This window comes from Phascolarctos cinereus, unplaced genomic scaffold (genome assembly GCF_003287225.1).
Source record: "Phascolarctos cinereus isolate Bilbo 61053 unplaced genomic scaffold, phaCin_HiC Scaffold_5;HRSCAF=322, whole genome shotgun sequence".
Lineage (NCBI taxonomy): Eukaryota > Metazoa > Chordata > Mammalia > Diprotodontia > Phascolarctidae > Phascolarctos > Phascolarctos cinereus.
In genome coordinates this window covers 261,331,011-261,354,261 of record NW_027555958.1, presented here as the reverse complement: position 1 = coordinate 261,354,261, position 23,251 = coordinate 261,331,011, and the positions used below count along the sequence as shown (strand labels likewise).

The 23,251-nt window shown below is 34.9% G+C and overlaps 1 protein-coding gene across 4 annotated transcripts in view; it reads left to right on the top strand.

Annotated features, from left to right (window-relative positions):
- The window catches only part of MAP2K4 (mitogen-activated protein kinase kinase 4), a 170,961-nt gene that overhangs the window by 32,447 nt on the left and 115,263 nt on the right, over positions 1-23,251 (top strand). For 2 of the 4 annotated variants that reach the window (XM_078155795.1, XM_078155796.1), the window contains exon 2: positions 10,741-10,773. The exons of the other annotated variants lie outside the window; for them this stretch is intronic. In XM_078155795.1, the coding sequence (XP_078011921.1) occupies positions 10,741-10,773 (33 nt within the window). The remainder of the gene's footprint in view (positions 1-10,740; positions 10,774-23,251) is intronic. 4 annotated transcript variants of the gene reach the window in all.

Here is a 23,251-nt window from a genome sequence, read left to right as displayed (position 1 = left end):
TGAGGTAGCCTAAGGATAGCAGTTCGAATATATTCTTTCCTCTTTTAAGAGTAAAGAATCAAGAGAGGAGATCCTAAGATCAGTTCGGTGAGTCATTTTATATCAAATAGATAAAAGAATAGCAATTCCGATTGACTTGTTTCTAGAATTGCTTTTTTTTTTTTTTTGCTTTTTAACTTAGCTAGTTTGTGTGAAATTTAACCCTGAAGCACAGATTTAGAGTTTCAGGAACTTACTGTATCTGAACATTTAAACTGTATATTTAATCTACTGCTTGCTTTATAAATTCTTTATTGGGAGGTTTAGAAAATAATGCAATTCAACCATAAGAGTAAAAATCACTGTGATTACAAAAGCAGTTTTAAAGGAACAAAGAAATAGAGGTTAGAAGTACTTTGATACTTTGATGGATTGGTGGTGTACTCCTTCTGATGATAGATTATGATTTAGTTACTTTAAAACATTGATTTAAACTTTGAGCTTCTTGTTACTTAAGACAAAAAGGGAAACATAATTGAGCCGTGTAGTTTTTATAATTCAGTAAAAGGAAACAAAAGATTCATCTAGAGACTTTTTTCCTTGCACTTAATTTAAGTAGGAGTTTATCATCTGTGTCAGTGAGGAATAGTATCATCTAATAAGTTTAACTAAAGCACAGATGTGTTGTGTTTTGTTTTGTTTTTTGCCTTTTGCTTTTTGTTGAGGCAGTTAGGTTTAAGTGACTTGCTTAGGGTCACACAGTTAGTGTCAAGTGTCTGAGGCTGGATTTGAACTCAGGTCCTCCATACTCCAAGGCTGGAGTTATATCCACTGTGCCACCTAGCTGCCCCTATTGTTTTGTTTTTGTTTTTTTGTTTTTATTTTTGGTGAAGCAGTGAATTTGGTGAATTTTTGTTTATGTGACTTGCCCAGGATCAGACAGCTACTAAGTGTCTGAGGGCAGATTTGAACTCAGTCCTCCTGATTCCAAGGCCAGATCTCTATCACTGCGCCATCTAGCTGCCCCACAGATGTTCTTTAAATGGGAAGTCAAGTCAACAAGCATTTATTGTCTACTCTGTACCAGGGACTATACTAAATGTAATGTAATCTTAAATGTAATCTTAATTTGCATTAAGAGGTGTGCAGTATCCAGAATTAACCTTGGTCAGACCATTACTATGGCGTGTTAGTTTTGGTAAGTCATATTATAGGAAATAGATGGATAACTTGGCAAGCTTCCAGATAAGGACAAACAAATTAGCAAAGGAGAATCAAATGTCCTATAATCAGATAACGGAAGCAACCTTGTTTTAATATAATATGTTGCAAATTCCTCTCTCTACATTGACAGGTTTTCCTCCAACTTTTCACCATCAGGACGTGAGTTTTTATAGTGTATGATGCATTAAGTATTAGAAGAGATAGTTCATTTCTTGATTATTCCTTCTCCTTTTTTACCTATACTTTTCTCTTGCTTATTAACTCCTGGGCAAGGCTTGAGTAATCACTATAGCTTTAGATGCAAAGTAACTTCCTTTAGCCTATAGTCAGGTTTTTCTTCTCTCCTAAGGGGGAAAAAGGTGAAGGAGAAATCCCAATTAATTTTGTTACTTATTTGTATCCTCATGTTTGTTTTTATCCTTCATCCTGTATGTAAAATATTAATATCTGAACATTATATCACTGTCACTTCTTGTTTAACTTTAGAGTATATGTTAGATCTTTTAAAGACATTGAAGCAACTTTGTTTCAAGTAGGAGAGTAATAAAAAGATAACAAACGAATACCTTACAGTTTGTTGACATTGCTTTGGCAAGACTTTCCCTCTGTAGGTAGCACAAAAGTAACCTTTAGTTTAGAGGATGAATTTATATCACCTTCCTAGTAAAGCATCCAGATTAATGGGACTAGATTAACAGAGTTCAAGTTTTATTGACCTTATAAAGCAGTTTTTAAAAATAATTCAAAAGATTAGAAAATTTAAATGTCACAAAGAAACTTAATTTACTAACCATATGATTCCTGCTTTAACAAATTATGCTGTATTATGATTATGGGCTAGAGGACCTTAAAAATAATCTTAGCAGGAAACATCAAAAAAGAAAAAATTTACAGAATATGCCATAGTAATCCGGAACAAACATAAAACTGAGTTTTGGAAGCCTTCTCCAAGATTCTTAACATTTGCCTCTTCTCCTACATATTCTGATAATTTAACTGCAATGAAGTTTGCTTGTTCAGCCTTTTTCAACTGCTCTTTCTCACTTGTCAGGAACTGCTCCATGACCTAAAGCTTGTATTTACTCTTGGCTTCTTTCCTGTTAGCAGGCCCAATTCTGATACCCAGCTAGCCTTGACTAGTTTTTTAAAAAGCAAATTTTTACTAAGATTGGTACAGTAAAATAATTGGTACAAAATATACCCCCAAAGTCTTCGATGTACTTACAACTCCAGTACAAGACAGACTAAGAGAAAATGGGCTCTTGCTTAGAAATCATGTGGCAGAGGAGTAACTCACAGCTCTTAGTTGCTGTTCTTTTTTCTCATTTGAGTCACTTAAGAAGTTCTCCTTAGGCTGCTATAATTTACTTGTATGTATATTGTGTATATTACTTATATACAGACATGCATATATAAAGACATACATATATGTATGCACATATATATGTGTATACACACAGACTTAGTTCTACTATAACATTTATTTTGAAAACAGAAAATTGGCCCAATGAGACTGGTTATATAAATTAGGGAACATTTTGAGCATAAGTTGAGTTTTTTGTTTGCAAATTTCTTCCCCAAGAAACAGTGAGATAACACAGAGAACTGTACCACTTCACTTTAACTTGCAAACTGCATGCAACGTTTCTGATTCCCAGTTCAGCAAGCAAACTTAAGTCTTTTTCAAGGTGAAGTGACATTATATTAATTGTATATCTTCTGACACAGAAGGAGCTGTGGCCAGAGGACAGGTGGTCTCCACACACTGACTGGCAGTTCATAATTTCAGCCTGTCCAACTTGTGTGGGACTACCAGCCTGACCCCACTACAGATACTATTCATTGTATTATTTGTATATTTCTTAATCATTTACAAAACTGTGATATACTTTTTATTAGGTTCCTATATATTTTTTAATGTGTCACTGATAAAGTTTTTGAGCATTGTGGCCCAACCCCATTTACCCTATAAACCCTGTGGTTTTTATTGAGATTTTATGTAGTACTTTTATAATAAAGTACGATAATTATAAATTACATAGTGCTTAATTTATTTGCAGTGCTTTTGGGGAGTATATGTCTAGTTATAGCAGAACTGACTATATATTTTTGTGTGTGTTTGTATAGATATATTGTTGTTGTTCAGTCGTTCCATATGTATCTGACTCTTTGTGACCCCATTTAGGGTTTTCTTGGCAAGGATACTGGAGTGGTTTGCCATTTCCTTCTCCAGGCTCCTTTTACAAATGAGAAAATGTCATGCTAGTCTTAAATTAAATTTTATTCTGTTACATATTTTTTCTGTTACCTGTAATTCATCAATTTGCACTTGTTGGACAGAGGTTTTTCCATTTCTTCAGTATAGCAAATGAACACACACACATCAATCTATCTGTCTTGCTAGCTAGCTAGGTAGGTTTGTTGTTATTCAGTTGTATTGTTTGTATCTGACTCTTCATGACCCCATTTGAGGTTTTCTTGGCAAAGGTAGTGAAGAGGTTTGCCATTTCCTTCTCCAGCTCCTTTTATAGATGAGGAATTGAGGTAAACAAGGTTAAGTGACTTGCCTAGGATCACACAACTATTAAGTGTCTGAGGCTGGATATGAACTCAGGTCTTCCTGACTGCAGGCTGGAAGTCTGCTGTGTCACCTAACTGCCATATATAAATATGTACTTTTACCCCTTTAATGATATTTTTAGGTTAAAGTTTTAGCAATGGAAATTCTGGGTCAATAAATATGATTAGTTTTGCCATTCTGATTATATATTTTTCTCCACATGTTTACACTAGCCCACAGTCCTTCCAGTACTTCTGCCTGCAGCTTTACCAGTGCTGAATTTTATTATAATTTTCTTAGTTTTATGGTGAATAAAAGGTGGCATCTTAAGGCTGTCTTAATTTGCATTTTTTTTTATCAGAAGAGAATTTGAGCATCTCTTTATGTTGTTATTAACAGTTTATAATTTGTCTTTTAAAAACTCTGCCTATTGAACATTTCTTTCTTGAGCAATGTCATAGATCTCTATCTGTTCCTTGTGGATTTTAGATGTTGGACCTTTTTTGTGTTTACTGCCAATATTTTCTGCAGTATTTCTTTTCTCAAGTCTTTCTCCACTTCAGTCTGTCCTCCACTCAGCTGCCAAAGTCGTGTTTTTTCCTATAGCAGAGATCTTGACCATGTAGTAAACTCCCTACGTAGTACTTCCCTGGTTTCCATTACCTCCAGGACCAACTTTATAGTTGGACTTTATAGTCCTGTGTTTAGCTTTTAAAGCCCTTCCTGCCTTTCCAGTCTTCTTAGACTTAACTCACTTCCATATTCTACTCCATATTCTGTATTGGTACTGACCTTGTTGTTCATCACACATGAGCCATCTCCTGAGTGCCTTTTTTGCTTTATTTATTTTTAATTTTCAACATTCACTTTTGTAAGATTTTGAGTTCCCCTCTGTTCTTTCCCCTCTCCCCAAGATGACAGACAGTCTGATATAGGCTGTACATGTACAGTCATATTAAATATTTCCACATTAGTCATGTTGTGAAATTAGAACAAAAGGGAAAAACTACAAGAAAGAAGAAAAAAAAGAGAGAAAATAGTATGCTTCAGTTTGCATTCAGACTCCATAGTTCCTTCTCTGGATGTGCATACATAGCATTTTTCATCATGAGTCTTTTGGAATTGTCTTAGATCATTGTATTTCTGAGAAGAGCCTAAGTCTTCCAAAGTTGTCATTGCACAGTGTTGCTGTTACTGGGTACAGTGTTCTCCTGGTTTTGCTCACTTTGCCCAGTATCAGTTGATGTAAATCTTTCAAATTTTTCTGAAATTTGTGTACTCATTTTTTTTTCCAGTGCATTCTCAGCCCATGCTGCTTTATTGCTCAAAACCAAAAACAAACACCAAAAGTTTTATACATAGTTGCAGAGTTCCATCTTAGGTTTCTAAAAACAGTTCCTCATTACACCATGATTTTCCAACTTGATTTCACAGATGTTTCATCATTTCTTGTAGCACAATAGTATTCCGTTGCATTCATATGCCATAACTGGTTCAGCCATTCCCCAATTGATGGGCATCCCTTCAATTTCCTTCTTGCCCACCATAAAAAGAGCTGCTATAAATATTTTTGTACGTGGGGGTCCTTTCCCCTTTTTTATGATCTCTTTGGGATACAGATGTAGTAGTGCTATTGCTGGACCAAAGGGTATGCACAGTTTTATAGCCTTTTTGGGTATAGTTTCAAATTGCTCTCCAGAATGATTGGATCACTTCACAACTCCACCAATAATACATTAGTGTTCCAATTTTCCCACATCTTCTCCAACATTTATCATTTTCTTTTTTTTTGTCATAAATAGTTCCTGCTCTTTGGGAGCTTGATTCTGGGGAGGGGGAAGTATACATGTGTATGTGTGTGTAAGGAAACACATCAATAAGTACCTACAAAGATGTATATCAAGTAATTACCAAGCAAATTGGAGGTGTGAGAACACTCTTAACATTCTCCTCTTCTCCTCTGATCTCTTCTCTGTTATTCTGGAGTAGTTTTTAAACAGTGATTTAGCTAATACAGCTATTGTGTTAGTAACTCTCTTGCATGCAGAAGTATGATCTTTAAGCAGTGATATTTTGAAAACATCACTTATTCAAACGCATCTTGAATTGTGTATCTTTGCAAGCTATTTGGAGCAGAACTGTTTCTCACATGTTAATTTCTTGTCTTTCCTAGGTAGTTAATTTTGTGATTTAAAATTTTTATTATGTATTACATTTTTTGGGTAGTCCTGATTTAAATTGTTGAGAAGCCATTTTTCTTTCTGTCTGTATGGAATATTTTTCCCTTAAAGGAAATATTCTTGTTTTTATGTTAAGTACCCTTCTTGTAAGTGTGGTGAAGTAACTGGATCTCTCTCAGAATTAGATTTTAAATCTATAAGACAAAATACATGGGATCATGAAAGAATCCAGTTGTATTGAAACATGAGCATATGTTAAAAAGAAAAAGTTCATGATGGACTCCTAGTTAAGAATCTGTGCCTTAAAATGTCTACATTTAAGTTTAACTGTGTCAAAAAATGTTGAATCTTGGATTTCTTCCTTTTGGAGTCTTCTCTAGATTGTTTCTATTTGTAGACTGTTGTTTAGTTTTGTACAGTTTTGTTAATTTGGGGATGTTTTCTTTGTTTTTCTTCCCCCCTAGAATATCATGTTGCTATTGTTATTTTAAAAAACCTTCTAGGACATCAATAATCCTGAAGTTGTAGCATTTTGATCTGCCTTCCAAAATCCTTGCATTTTTTCCGGTTCTCTGGAATAGTCCTGTTTTTTGTAGTTGATCTGGCTGGTTATTGTTTCCCTCCTCTAATACAGTGGAGTATATAGTCAGTTAATTCCATTAATTAACTTGAGGTTTTAATTTTAATCTCTAAAATGGTTATTTTTTGTTATTTCCTTCCAGTCTTTCTGAAAGCTTCTTTTAATTTTAGCATCATTTTCTCCTACTTTTCTTAAACTTTCTTCAGGCTCATTTGTATTTGGCTTTATAATTCCTACTTCAAGTGTATCAATTATCTATTTGAGGATAGCGTATACATTTAACTTATCTTGAATTTTTTTCTGTGTGTATATTATTTGTGTTGACTTAGCATTGTAAGTTGTTCCGTGGAATATGTGTGTATATGCATATTTATATTATATATAACAGTTTTGTCCTATACCCCCTCCTGATTGCTTATTATCTGTTTTGGTTGATTTTTATTTATTTTTTAACTGTTTTGCTACTCTTTGGTAGTTCTGTGTTCTTTTTTGGGGCATGAGCCCTGCAACTGCCTTGAAATTTTGTTCTGATTTCTTGACTGAAAAGCAGTCTCTGACACTTGAGGTGTAGGAAGCATTTAGTCCCCCACTCTATCCTAAAATATGGGGTATATTGTGAGAGGATGGTAGGAAAATCTGTATTGAGTACTACCATTATGTTAAAATAAGAATACTTTGTGTATTTTAGGTGCTAAGTTTTTGAGCACTGTTTACCAGGATCCAGATGCTTTAGCTGATGAAATTTCAGTAAAGGACTTCTTCAGTACTACTTATTCCTGTCCTTATTATTATTATTTTAAACAAAACTTTGATTTTTGTTTTGAAGTTATGAGAGTTAAGTGACTTGACCAGGATCACACAACTAGTAAGTGTCTGAGGTGGAATTTGAACTTAGGTCCTCATGACTTGAGGGTAGGTGCTCTATCCACTGTGCCATCTAGCTGCCCAGATTTAATTTTTTTTTATAAATAACTCTGTAGTTGGTTATAAATTTGCTGTTATTTTGTACAAGAAAATGGCAGTCTATAATAGGTATGAGTTTGACCCTAAGAAAAATGATGGGTAAAAATACAAATATAAAACAGGAGAGAGAAGCCAACCTTTCCCATTAGGGACTTATAATTAATAGGCTTAAATAATTAGCTCACCTAAATGCATCTAAAATGATTTGATTATAAAAAAATCAAATTTTTGTTTAGTTCTGCTGGGCTATGTACTATATACAACAAAGTACACTTATAGTTAAAAAATATATTTGTCCTTTCTTTAGTACTGATTGTTAATTGACTAGTGTGAAGTCATACAGCTAGTAGGGAGAAGAGCTGAAACCCTTTTCTTACCTTTTAATCCAACAGTTTCTGAAGTATACCACAGTGTGCCCAAATCAAGTAAAAGTTTTCGTCTAATGGAGTTACTTTAGGAATGAATTTCAAAGTACACAGAAACAAGCCATATGATTAAGAATACAATATTCCAAATTTAGGAGTAAAAGAAAGGCAACACAAACTAACAGTCAGAGAGCTTACATTTTCTTGTGGGCATATGACATGTACTCAGATAAATAAATACAAAATAATTTCAGGAGGCAGAGAGCTCTTAACAATTAGGTGATCAGGAAAAGTATCTTGTAGGAAGTAACACCTGAACTAAGTTATAGTTATTTTTCTTTTCTCTTTATATTTTATTTTATAGTGAATTTAATAAGTACTGACAAAAATGGGAACATTTCCATATAAAAAAAAAGGAAAAAGAGGATCACATACTTACATAGAACTTGGTTTTTTTTTTTAAATTCTCAATTTAACAAATACTGAATAAAATTTGCATTTCCATTGTAGAACAAGAAGGGATTATATATGAAACTGTAAATTTCTATCATTTAGAGCTTGTTTTTCTTTTAAAGTATATAATAAATTCAGCATGTAACTTTTAAATCTGTCATGCTTGCTTATGGTTCTTTCTGTCCTTTTATTCTCTTTTTGGAACTCCATCATTACTTCCCTTCTCTTTCCTACCTCTTACACTCGTCTCTCTCCTGTCTCTCTCCCATGTAACAAATACACATAGTCAAGCAAAACAAATTCCCACATTGGTCATGTCCAAAAATGTATGTCTTATAGGGCATCTTGAATCCTTCATTTCTATGTTAGGTCATAGGTAGCATACTTTATCATGAGTATTATGGAAGCATAGATGGTCATTACATTGATCAGAGTTTTTAAGTCTTTCCAAGTGATTTTCCCTAATGTTGTTGTTAGCTTGTTTATTGGAAAACATATGACACATTTAACATGTTATTTTCAACCCTAACCTTTTTTTACTTCTGGACTTGCTTCATTTCTCTTTTATACATTAAAAATGCTTTAATGGCCATCTTTTATTTTTTACCTTTTTTGTTTTGGTTCTATAACCCAACTGCTAGCTCCTTTGTCTATCCCAAATCTCTCCCAATAAAGAAAAAAATACAGTCTTTGTAATGTAGAAGCATAGTCAAGCAAAAGAAATCCATACATTTCAGTGTCCAAAAATGTGTCCCCCTACTTTGTACCTTTTATCTGTCATTCCGTATGTTGGGAGACAGACAGCATGCTTCCTCTGGAGTGGTGGTAGGTTATTGCATTCTGCAGAGTTCTTAAGTCTTTCAAAATTGTTTTTATAGTGTTGTTCATTGTATGATTTCTTCTCTTGGTTCAGCCCATTTCATTCATCAGCAAAGGTCATACAAGTCCTCCCAGGTTTCTCTTCTAAAACTGCTTCTTTCATCATTTCTTCATAGATATGGTATATTCTATTCCATTCATATTCCATAATTTACTCAGCCATACCCCAGTAGATTAAAGGATATGAACAAGAGGTTCTCAAAGAAGAAATCAAAAGCAATCAACAACCATGTGAAAAAATTCTTCAGATCACTAGTAATTTGTGAAATGCAGTTAAAACTACTGTGAGGTTCTACTTCATATTCATCAGATATGTAAAGATGACAAAAAAAATTACACTTCTTAGACGGGCTGTGGGAAGACAGGGACACTGGTTCACTTTGGAATTGTGGATTGATCCAGCCATTCTGTAAAGCAATTTTTAACTAGACCCCCCAGGAAGTACTAAATTGTGCTTATCCTTTCATGTAGCAATGCCACTAGTAGGTCTGTGCCCCAAAGAGATGAAAGAAAGGAAAAAGACTCACAAGTATAAAAATACTTACAGCAGCTCTTTGTTGCAGGAGAGAGCTGGAATTAAAAAGGGTGCCTATCGATTGGGGAATGGCTGAACAAATCTTAAAGAGATTTTAAGAAGTGGAGGTGAAGAGAGAGTAAACTTGTAGGCGTGGAGGGTACACTATATATGTGTGTGTGTGTGTGTGTGTGTGTGTGTGTGTATGGTCATCGGTAAAGGAGGTGGCACATACTATATGTTCTGGGACGAGTTAGGGGGACAGTTTGTCTAGAATGGCGAATGTGTGAAGGGGAGTAATGTGAAATAAGTCTCAAAAAAGTGAGTGGGTACTTTATTTTAAGAGGGCTAAAAATGCCAGTCATTGAAGGTTTTTGAATAAAAAACATCATATGCCTTAGGAATATTAATTTGGAAGCTATATAGAGAGTGGACTGAAAAAATAGATAATAGAATCAAGGAGAACAATTAGGCCACTACAGTAATCCAGGAGATAGATGATGAGGGCCTGAACTGAGATGGTGAATGTTTTGGTGGAGAAGAGGTGTGATGGTGGAGATGCAGTTTGAAGATGCTATGGAGGGAGAGTCAACAAATTAGGAACTAGTTGAATATTGGGTTTGAGGGAGAGAGAACAGTCAAAGATGACTCTTGAGACTGCATGCCTGGGTGATTGAGGAAAAGAGGGAAGTTTGGAGGAGGGATGGATTTTTGGGTAAAAATGTTGAGGTCACTCTCAAGAAAATTTCCTTTTGATTCCCAATCACTAATAACATTTAAATGAATTTGAAATTAAAAGTATGATGAAACATCACCCTTGTAGATCCCCATTTACTGATGTATAGCTAAAGCAAGAAATCTGAAGTTATGTTTTTAGGAAATTCCATGTGTACAATATTTCAGCCGTAATGTAAGTTGAACTGGTTTCCTGTTTTTAAAAACTGTTTTATTGAAAGTTGAAAACTAAATGTCATGGTATTTTAATTTTGGTGTGATTCTTTGAATTACAGTCAATGAACTGGAACTTATCTCTTTTACTTTAGGCTTTCAGATAAACTTCTGTGAAAAGGCACAAAGTAAGCTATACATTTTATAGTTATGCTCCTTTTTTCATATCCATCTTGGTATTGGGAATGTGTCCACTGTTATTTCGACTAACCAACCATGGCGATTTTACATTAATAGAGCTTCCATTTTTCATTGTTTTATCAAGTACAAACTTTTTTTCTTAGAGTTGTTTATTACAAAACATTTTATCCTTTTTCAGTTAAATTTCACAACTGGAATTGTAAAATAGAGATGTATGACATAAATATAATCTTTTATATGTATATATTATCTAATAGACTATAACTCAGGTTGGTATAGATCAAAGTTTCCAGATATATACAATGTATTAAAGCAATTTTTCTCAAAAAAATTGTAGTTATATCATAAAACTAATAGTGTAATTATTATACATATTTTCAGATTTTCTTTTTGCTAGTTGGTGATAGGAAAACAACCATCCCAAAAGAAGATATTGAAATTTTTATCTAACTAGAGAAGCTTAAGTATTCTGTATCTTTCAAACAACAACAACAACCAGAAAAAACCCCTAAACTACTTTAAGACAAAGGTTATTTATATTTGAATTTTAAAGTGTCAGTTATGTAAAATATGGTCTTTAAAATAACAGACTATTTAATCAAAATCAGTAGAGGAGACAGTTTTCAAATAAGACCTTTCTCTAATTCCCCACCTTGCCAGAGTTTTAGGACTAGAATGTAGCATTAGATATTGAGACTATTTCAACCTTCCCCATCTCACCCAAATGGCAGAAAGGTAGTATGTGATATATAAAACTTTTAAATATATTTTTAAAGGATTTTATAATGACATATAATCAGTGTATATTACCCCTTCTATGATACTATCTCTAAGCTTTTAACATATTTCAAATTAAAACTTGATATACTTTTTTTAAACAACATTTTTACACAAAGGCCAGTTGAAGTGAACAAATAACTGGACACTGTTCTTATCACCCCATGAGACAAATCACACTAGAACTTTTACTTTTTTAACTTTAAGAAATACCACCAATTCTTTTTTTCCTCCTCCCCTTCTCACCCTACAGAAATACTTAAATTTTCCTTTTGCTTAAATTACAGCTGGAAGTTTTTTTTTTAAGTGTGTTTTTAAAAACTATTTATATGTGGTACTGTCAAGAAAACCAGTGATCTAGTAAGGCACATCAGGAGCTAGAAGAAAGATCATATAAAAAGTCTGTGCCAGAATTTGGCAAGGTATTTTAAACTGAGGTGTTTTCTCATTGGACCCAAAATATGAACAACCCATTTACCTGTGCCACTGACCTCTGTTGTCATGGTTAGGGGGTGAATGCAGATGGCCATCAGTCAACAGCACTTTTTTTTCCCCTTGCCTTCCCCTACATTGTGAGAGCCATAGTGGATAAGGCATTGGACTTAGAGTCAAGAAGACCTGAATTCAAATCTTTCCTCACACTTACTATTAGTGTAACCCTTGTCAAGGCACTTTACCTCTTTGCCTCAGTTTCCTTATCTGAAAAAGGAGGGGATTGGACTAAATGGCTTCTAACAGCCCTTCCACCTCTCAATCTCTGATCCTGTGACTACTAAGTTGGCTATTATGTGAGCCAGGGAGGTCCTGGGAGCAGTAAAACCAGTTAGTTTCCAGAGTTATGCTATGGGAGAGGTACCTATTTATTGCTACCTCCAGATTTACTGTTTGTAACATTCAACAATTTCTCTATGCCTGGCTCCTCATTTTCATGAGAGATTTCTCTTCTCAGTGATTTTTCTTCTTCCAGGTCTCCAGTATCTTTGATCCCAAGTGAATTAGCCTGTCTTGTTATTGCCTGATGGTATAGTTGTGGCATATTTCTAAATTAGCTTTACATCAGGTACATATTAAAAATAGCCTGATTGCTTAGGTATGAGTGGAATATTCCATGAGCAAAGGTACTTTTATTCAAATGGAAATGAGCAATATGAAGGACGTGGAGAAAGGAGATGTTAGTGATCACAGCACTTTTCTTTTTTATTACCTCTGTACTTAAGGATCTGGCAGTAGGACCACTTGCTCTGGGTAGAGCTGTAGACACCACAGCTCACCCATGCAGGCATTCTGAATCTTTTTTGCATTATAAACGCTTTTGGCAGCCTGGTGAAGCCGGTGTTATCAGAATAATGTTTGTTTTCTTTTTCTTTGCCTCGGGTCGTATAGCTAATAAGTGTCAAGTGTCTGAGGCCAGATTTGAATACTACGTCATCCTGAGTCCAGGGCCAGAGCTTTATCCGCTGCGCCATCTAGTGGCTACGTAGAATTATGTTCTTAAATGCATAAAATTAAATATACAGGATTACAAAGGAAACCAATTATGTTGAAATACAGCTATCAAAATATATGTATTTTAAAAGTTGATGGGTTAAGAACTCCTGTCTTAATGGAAAAGGAATAGATGAGGGAGGAATTGGAAGAGGCTAGCTGACCATAAATTTGGAAGGCAGTCAACAAATAATTTTTAAGTGCTTACTATGTGCCAGACACGGTGCTTAGTGGTGGGGTTGTAAAGAAAGGCATAAAACAGTCCTTGACCTCAAGAAGCATATATTACAGTGGAGATAGCATATAAATAACCAGGTATGTAAAAGGCACAGACAGTAGATGAAGGTAATCTGAAAGGGCAAGAGGCATTCATAGATTGGGAAAGATCTCTTACACAAATGCAGCAAATGGAATTTGACCTGAGTCTTGAAGAAAGCCAGGGAAACTATGAGGTGGAGGTGAAGAGGCAGAGTGTTTTAGTCACAGGAGACAGCCATACATAAGCGTGTAGTGGCCTAAATGTCTTGTTTTGGAAACCACAAGTACATCAGTGTAACTGGACAGAGTGTGTGTAGGCAGAAGAGGGTGCATGTAAGAAGGCAGGGAAAGATAGGAAGGGACCAGGATATGAATACATTTAAATGTCACACAGTGGACTTTATAGTTGTTCTTGGAAGTGATAGGGAGTAATAGAGCTCATTAAACAGGAAAATGACCTGGACAGAGCTGTGCTTCAGAAAAATTACACCATCATCAGCTCTCTGGAGCAGTATGCCATGGGTTGTTAAGCCCTAGCCTGCACCATTTAAAAATTACTTGCCCTCACAGACATTCTTTCTGGTCCTGGATCTGTTGATCCATTTTAATTTGTATAACTGTGTTTTGAAAAATTTTAAATCAAATCTCATTTTTACAAAGAAAATTTCTCAGTTTGCATTGGAAGATAGGTATTGTTTTGTTACTGCTGGTTGAAATGGTCACACAGAATACCTGCATTCCTTTTTTTTTTCCTTTTGACATAAATCTCAGCAAACTTAACAGCCCCTTCACAAAGTACAATATCTAAAAATAAGGAATTTGAAAAATTGATCTTCCATCTTTTTAGAAATTTGAAATTCTGAGAACTAATTTTTTACCTTGTTTTACTTAAAACCAGTGTTTCTACAGTTCTTTTGAATGTGTGGAAAAATTCTAAAACAAAAACAAAAAACAAAACAGAAAATCTCCACAACTCCCTTGTTGCTCCCCCCCCCAACCCCTTCAGAATAAAATTTTAGTTTAGTCTCATATCCTTTTTAGGAGATGTATAAAATTGGGTGCTTATAGACCAGGTAATGAAATTTTGGTGTGGTTCAGAATCTCTGCTGAAAACTAAAGATAAATGTGATACTGTTATAGCTTAAAATGACTTAGAAGACATTTGTGATGACTAATGGAAGCTCTGAAATTTTTTTCATTGTCTTTCGTATAACTTCAATTCTTTATGTTGTTATGTTACTCAATTAAAAAAAACAATCATTTATTACAAGTTGTTGAATTTTACTGGAGAATAATTATGGTTTGGGATTGTACAATTTTTTTCCTGGGTGCTGAATTTCTTTAGGAGTTCAGTAAAAGTCCACTGAACATCTCATTTTGTATTCCTTTTTATATGTATACATATGTATTTTTGCTTATATTTAATCAGTTTTATAGGCATATAACTGATACAAGACAGTAATAAATGCTTTTCTGATATTGAGATTTTTATGAAGTTGGAATATCAGGTGTCAAACATGATTAAATGTTTAAAACAAATTTTGTGAAAAAAAATTGTGTAGAACCCTTAAAACTGCCATTATTGATGGTTTGATCAATTACTGTTTAAGAATATGTTGCTATTGTGTATAAAGATGCTTTTATGGTTTGTGACAGATTTGGATTATCACAATGGCATTTGGATCAATGTGGTTGATTTGTGCATTTCATTCTTTTGCAATATAATTTGCTTTACCTTTTAAAATCAGAATTCTTCAGTGTACCAGTTCCCAACCATTGGCCTTTGGGTTATTGCAAGGAGTTTGAATCCTTCAGTAAGCAAACATGCCTTCTGCATACTGAATAAACAATGTATCTTGCACATAAATATGATACTAAATTTCAAATATATACAGATGCTGATGTAATTAATAAAATTCAAATCAGTATAAAAATATTGCTTAATTAATAGTAGCTGTTTGCCACTCCTTTATTTTTTCTCAGTGATTGTGAATACCACAACTACTGTGGGGGTGGGGGGCTCATTTTTTGACTTTAAAAAAGGGTTATACTCAAAATTTGGGAGCCACTGCTTTAGATGAATTGGTATTTAAGTTCAGATTTTCAGGTATACGTCAAAAGTAATTAGGTAAAAATTTTCTCAGGTATGCTTTTTCTCTAGTTCATGATTATATGTATTCCAGTTTGGGTGAGAATTGTATGCTGTCATTATACCTGCATTAGATATTTCTCAGTGTGCAGTTTCAAGAGCAAATTATAAGTGAAATCCACTGCTGAATAAGAGATTGTCAGTTTTGAGTTTGGTTTGTGAATTTAAGAAGGGATTTGTTTTTCCCATGAGATGTTGCATTTTTATTTATATATTCATAGATTTATAAGGCTTCTTTTTTATGCTATACTTAATCAGGAATCTGAACCACTGTCGCCTCAAGAGAAAACTTTAGAAGAAAGTAGACAGCCTTGCTTGATATATTTTAGTATTTCATTAAAAAAAGTTCTGTTAATTGGGAATATTGGGATATGAACAGCTTGCTTGAGAGGAAGTGTGTTATAGTTGAAAGTTTGTTGAACATAGAGTCTAGAGTGACCTGGGTGTGAGTTATACCTCTGTCATATGTTAGCTGTGTGGCCTTTTAGCATTTCTACAGTTGCTTTCCTCATCTGTAAAATGGTAATAATAACACTTGTGGTACTTACTTCACAGAATTGTTGTGAGAGGAAACATGATAATGTATGGACAATGCTCTTCTAAAGTTAAAGCATTATATAAATATTAACTGTCACCACCACCACAATCACCATCATCACCATAATCTTTTTTGGAGACTATGCCCCAGAGCTTAGTACTCTATTTGTGACCTTTCCTTTCTTTGTTAATAACATCACCATCATTCATCATCTTCCTATAACTCTGCTTAATATTACTAACAAGAAAATAACTGAAAGAAGTGTTTTTTTTAATAGACTGTACTAATACAGAATTGTAGCATAAAACTGAGGGCTCCTGTCTCCTGACTTCTCCTGCATATTAAACAGACATTTTATTTAGACCAAAAAAAAGGGGGGGGCAAGGTTATATTCAGAATGTTTTCCCAGATTTTTTATAGTAAACATGGCGAACCCATAAGATTCTGAATGAAATAATTATTATTTTATATATTAATATAATTGATAAGATTCTTGGGGAGCAGTATAGAAAACTCTTAGTAGCATAAAGCTGTCATCCTACTGAGAAGGGGTTCAGAGACTCTACCCTACTGCCATGACATCAAGTAATTTTCTTAAGGCAAAAAGAGAGACTTTCTTATTTTTTGTTATGGAAATCTATGAATATATATTCAGAATTGCTTAGAAAGGAGTGTTTTGTAAACTGAGACTATGATAGTCATATAATTATATTATTTTCAGGTCATTAGGTTTTAATAAATTGATTTTAAAAAACCATACAACCCTGAACAAGGACTCATACTTAAATTCAACGTGTTTTAAGTGCCTGCTCTGCGCAAATCAAATATGCTAGATTATGAAAATACAGAGACAAAATCTGAAATAGTCTATACTCTCAGGAAGCCAGTATCAAAAAAGTCCCATTATTACTTTGATGAATCCATGAGATACAGTATATACGTACTATATCTCCATTTGTAAGTGAGTAAACAGAGGCTTTGAGAGGTGAAACAACTACTCTAAGCCTATAATGCTAAACAAATGACAAAGCCTAAACTAAACCTTAGGTCTCCTGAATTCTGGTTCACTGTTTTTCCTACTTATATGATGCTGCTCTTTTCCACTCACTGCTATTTCTTTCTCTTACTTTTTGTAAAACTTTAGAGTGGCAGCAACAAGTTATAATGTCATGATATGACCTGATATGGTCTTTGCTGGGTGGCAGTGGGTATGGGGCTCAGGATCTTTTGATCTTCGACATAATAACTTATAGATCTGGATGAGCAGAGGCCAGAGATACAGTTAATGATCTATAGCAAAATATCAGATCAGATACAATTAAGGAATGGTTGTTCCAGATGACAAAAATATGCTCAGTAAGATCCCTTTTATTTTTGACAAGAGTAGTGTAGGAAGTACTATTAGTTACCAGCTGTTAAACACTGGAGGGAAGGAAGATGAGAGAGTCACTTTTAAAATCATTGTTATTATCTAGCTCACAGTAAGTCCTTTAGAAGCAATGAAAATGAATTTAGGCATGTCTTTTCCTCTTGTGGGTTCCTTATGCAATAGGAGCTACTTGGTTCAGATCAAGCAGAAATAAAAATTAGTAGTTATTTATGGAATCTTTTCATAGAGGGTCCAGAATTTAAACTCACCTAGGAATGGTTGCTATCAAGAATTCCATATCATCTAAGCATCTAAGTATCTTCTGAGAAATGGAACACTTCCGGGCACCAGGAAACCAACTTGTTCCCGCTGACATCTTTATTTTGATTGCTTCATCTATTTATCTCAAAAGTTAAAAAGATTACCAGATCATTATTCTGATAATCTGGAAGCATTCACTCTTGCTTTGGATTGAATATATGCAGTGGTAGCTGTATTATAGAGTGGTGAAACACACATCCCAAGTTTCAAGGCAGGATTTTCTAATATCAGCTTTTCAGGGAAAGGAAATAGTTGCGAATTCAAAGGGAAAATAATAATGCATCTATGTAGAATTTTTGTGAGATGATTCTTGGCTTCCTTTGGGAAAGTTAAGCAAGGCCGAAAAATATCCATAACCCTCCAGTATATAAAACACACCATTGAGCTTTTCACAAAACCATACAACTCTGGAGTTGGAATGGATTATCAGTAGCCATCTAGTTTAAGTTATTACTCTCATTCTGAAACCATCTAATTCTATCATTATCTGGAGCATCTTTCCATCTTTTTCAGAGCAATACAGTGAGATATTTTTTCAGATACTTTGTGAAGAATGAAATGACCAATTTAGTAGATATGTAAAAAAAAATTAGTATGGTATGACCTGTTCTTAATAAAACCATAGCTCCTCTTTGAAATCTTTTTTCCTTTTCTAGATGTTCACATAACCATTTCTCTAATGATACATTCTAAAAATTTCCCAGAAATTGAAGTCAAGCTCACTGAACATCTCTTTCCATATTTGAAAACTGGGATTGTTTTTCTTCTCCAGTCTTGATGTACTTCCCCATTCTCACAGTCTTTTGTATATTATTAACAGTGGCTCAGAAATAAAATCTTCCCATTCTTTCAACTACTGGAGGTATAATTCATCTGGACCTAGGGGTTTAAATTTATCCAGGGGGCAGCTAGGTGCTCTCTTATTATCTAATTACTTATTTGGAGTGTCACTGCTACTTACGTATTCACCTGCTGTTGCTTGCCTATTGTACATATCTTTTAAAAATCTAAGTTAGTTTTTAGTTCCCTGTGCAGCTACATTGGTATCTTCAAACAAATTCCATTTTTCTTCTTATCAGAATTATTTCTCTCTGTATTTTCACTGAGTTTTATTTTTTTGAGCTGATGGCACATGTAGAATTTTGCAATGCACCCTGCCTATTCACTATGCAAAATCAAACTGAAGGTTTGGATGTGATCCCAGATTTTCCCAACTTGTAGTAAATTTTACAGATTTAAAAGGAAAGTAAATTCCTTTTTCCCTTATATTTGACTGTTCTTCGGTATAGAGTGAAGTAATCCTAAAGGAACAATCTGGAATGTACTCTAGATTCTGGGTATATTTCAGATAGTTTAGAGGGATGATAGGTGAGATTTCATAAAGTTGATCATACTTATAACTTACATTTAGAAAAATACACCATTTGTTTTCTTTTTTGGGGGGGGAGGGAGAGGCAGTTGGGGTTAAGTGACTTGCCCAGGGTCACACAGCTAGTAAATGTCTGAGGCTGCATTTGAATCCAGGTCCTCCTGACTCCAGGGCTGGTGCTCTATCCATTGCCACCTACTTGCCCCTGCTGCATGGTTTACCAAGTTTTTTCTTGTTAGTATTAAAACCCACAAGGACATTAACCCCACAAATAAGACCCTTTTCCTATATTAATTGAAACATATAACATGCCCTACTTTCTAGAACAGAACATAGGTATGAAAATGAGATTTCAAGTATGTATGTCTTTACACTTTATGTGACAATGTTGGATGCTTGTTTTACTTCATCAAACTTGGCATCTGAATATTAGTTAAATAATGTGATAAAATACAGCCTTGTCATACACCTTTTCCAATCTTAAACCAATCAGTTCTTCCATGTTTGGTTCTAACTGTTGCCTTTTGGCTTGCATACAGGTACCTCAGAAGACGAAATTATCTGGTACTCTCATTTCTTTGAGGACTTGCCACATTTTGTTGTGATCCACATAGCAAAGGAGACGTAGATGTTTTTCTAGAACTCCCTTGCTTTCTCTATGATCCAGTGAATGTTGGCAATTTGGTCTCTAGTTCCTTGGCCTTTTTTTTTTTTTTAGTAATTATTTTATTTTTCCCCAGTTACATGTAAAACCGGTTTTTAACATTCTCTTTTAAAACTTTAGTTCCAAATTCTCTTCCTTCCTCTTTCCCTTTCTCTACTCCCCCCCAATAGAGAAGGCAAGCAATAATTTGATATAGGTTGTACATGTATAGTCGTGCAAAACATATCCGTAACAGTCATGTTGTAAAAGAAAACTCAGACCAAAAAAACTCTCAAGGAAAAAAAAACTGCTTCAATCCGTATTCAGACACCATCAGTTTTTTCTCTGGGGATGGATAGCATTTTTCATTAGAAGTCCTTCAGAGTTGTCTTGGATCATTGTATTGCTGAGAATAACCAAGTCACTCACAGCTGATCATCTTACAATATTTTTGTTACTTTGTATGCAGTATGTTTCACTTTGCATCAGCCCATGCAAGTGTTTCCAGGTTTTTCTGAGAGCCTCCTGCACATCATTTCTTAAAGTACAATAATAGTATTCCATCATAATCACGTATCACAACTTGTTCAACCATTCCCCAATTGATGGGCATCCCCCTCAACTGCTAATTCTTTTTTTGTTTTTGTTTTTTTGCTTTTTGGTGGGGCAATCTGGGTTAAGTGACTTGCCCAGGGTCTCACAAGCTAGTAAGTGTCAGGTGTCTGAGGCTGAATTTGAACTTAAGTCCTCCTGACTCCAAGGCCGGAGCTCTCTCCACTGTGCCACTTAGCTGTCTCAGTTTCTAATTCTTTATACCCAGAAAAGAGCTGCTATAAATATTTGTGTACATATAAGTCCTTTTCTTTTTTCTTTCTTTTTGGATACAGACCTAATAGTGATATTGCTAGGTCAAAGGGTATGCCTGGTACTCTACAGAATGGTTGAATCAGCTCCAGCAACAGTGCGTTAATGTCTCATTTTTCCCACATCCCCTCCACCATTTGTCATTTACTTTTTCTTTCCTATTATCCAGTCAAATAGGTATGAGGTAGTACCTCAGAATTGTTTTAATTTGCATTTCTCCAGTCAGTAGTGAGTTAGAATGTTTTTTTCATATGGCTATAAATAGCTTTGATTACTTCATCTGAAAACTGGTCAAATCTTTTGATCATTTATCAATTGGGGAATGGTTCTTTCATAAAGTTGACTCAGTTCTCTATATGTTTGAGAAATGAGGTCTTCATCAGAGAAACCTGCGTCAAAATTTTTTTCACAGTTACTATTTCTGCCTGTGTTTCCCTCCATTCTGTTCCCCCACCCTCATTTATTCTATTCTCTCTCTCCTTTCACCCTATCCTCCTCAAAAGTGTTTTGCTTCTGACTACCCCCTCCCCCAGTCTGCCCTTGCTTCTATCACCTCCCCTTCTGTATCCAATTGAATGTATATGTTATTCCCTCTTTGTGCCAGTTCTGATGAGAATAAGGTTTATTCACACCCCCTCACCTCCCGCCTCTTTCCCTCCACTCTAAAAGCTTTTTCTTGCCTCTTTTATGTGATGTAATTGACCCCATTCTACCTCTCCTTTTCTCTTTCTCCCAGTACATTTTTTTTTTAGGTATCATACATTCATATGTACTCTCTGTCTATATTTACTGCTTCTAACTACCCTAATAATGAGAACGGTCTCATGAGTCACAAATATCATCTTCCCATGTAGGAATGTAAATAGTTTAACTGTATTAAATCCCTTATGATTTCCCTTTCCTGTTTACCTTTTTGTGCTTTTTTGAGTCTTGTATTTGAAAGTCAGATATGGTTGTCAATAGTTTGCCATTCTTTTCAGGATTTTTTATTTTTACCTTTTGATGACTTATCATTGGAAATGATTTTTGGTTTTACATATTGGTGTTGGTTGCCTATCTGTTTTGTATATCAGACCCTCGTCAGGGAGATTTGATGCAATGTTGTTTTTTTTTTAAACCCCCATTTCCTTATTTCCCTCCCCCCCCCCTTATTTCCCTTTTTTATACGTTAACATTAACATTGGTGCAACAATTTCATGTAATCAGAATTGTCCATTTTATCTTTCATGATCCCCTCTATCAGGCCAAATATTTATTAAGCACCTACTATGTGTCAGACGAAATTCTGGGAATACAAAGGCAAAAAAAATTCCCCGCTGATATGTCTGCCTGCCTCAAGTCTTCCCCTAACCCAATAGGCTATCAAAGTGATTTTCATCCAACCACTTCACTCTGCTACTCAGTAAACTCCAGTGGCTCCCTATCATTCAGTTGTTATTCAATTGGGTCTGACACTTTGTGACTCCTTTTGGGATTTTCTTAGCAGAGATACTGGAGTGGTTTGCCATTTCCTTCTTCAGTGGATTAAGGCACAGACAGGTTAAATGATTTGTCCAGGGTCACACAGCTAGTCTGGGGTCAGATTTAGACTTAGGTCTCCTGGCTCCAAGCCTAGTGCTCTATCCACTGAGCTGTCTTCTGCTCCGTAGCACATGGTAGGCCCTTAATGCTTATTTACATGTTGATTGACTGAACTATTTACCAAAAAGATATATACAGCATAACTTGGAGATAGTCATCTGGGGAAGGTACTAACATTAAAGGGGATCAGGAAAGAATTCTTACAAAAGGTAGGATTTTAGCTAGGACCTGAAGGAAGCCAGGAGACAGAGTTGGAGGATAGCAATTAAAAGAGGCTTCTTTCACTTTTTTGGTTAAGAGTTTGTCCTGAAGGGGCAGCTAAGTGGCGCAGTGGATAGAGCACTGACCCTGGATTCAGAAGGACCTGAGTTCAAATGCGAACTCAGACACATAACACTTACTAGCAGTGTAACCCTGGGCAAGTCACTTAACCCCATTGCCTAGCCAATTAAAAAAAAAAGAATTTGTCCTTTCTGGTTGTATAACCTTTATAGCCTTTGTGTTAGCAATTTGAGGACTATTCCCATTTGTGTTTCTCTCTGAGAAATCTCTGAAGAAATCTTACCTAAATTTTATATCCCACTGAGTTCTCTGAACACAGTAAATGCATGATAGTCAACATAATTTGCTGAAGTGTGAAGAAAGGAAGCATTGAATTCCTGACAGTTTAAGTGGTCCTTTCTTGGCAGTCAGTCATTGACAGTTCTTTGTTTTCTGTACCTCTTCAACAATCATTCTTTGGCCTTTTTCTCCATCAGAATTTGAGATCTGCTATTATGACTTTTTATCTTCACTTCCACCAAAAGGGACTAAATGGAAACTCAGTTCTTCAGTCTCTAAATATAATCTATTTTCCACAGTGTTTCTGACAAAATCATTTTTTTTAATTTCCTGGTAAAGCTTTTCAGGTAAAGTAGACAATGAGCTGCTTTTTGTAACCACTGCCTATTTTAGGGAGATATGATCTATTATCAGAAATGAACTTTCAGACTTTATTTTTACCCATTACTCATGGAGGAAAGATAGGTGTTTATTCTCAGTAAAACACAATTTTCTAACTTTAGAAACAGCTCCTTTTTGTTCTCATAAGGATTTTAAGCACCTGTTGGAT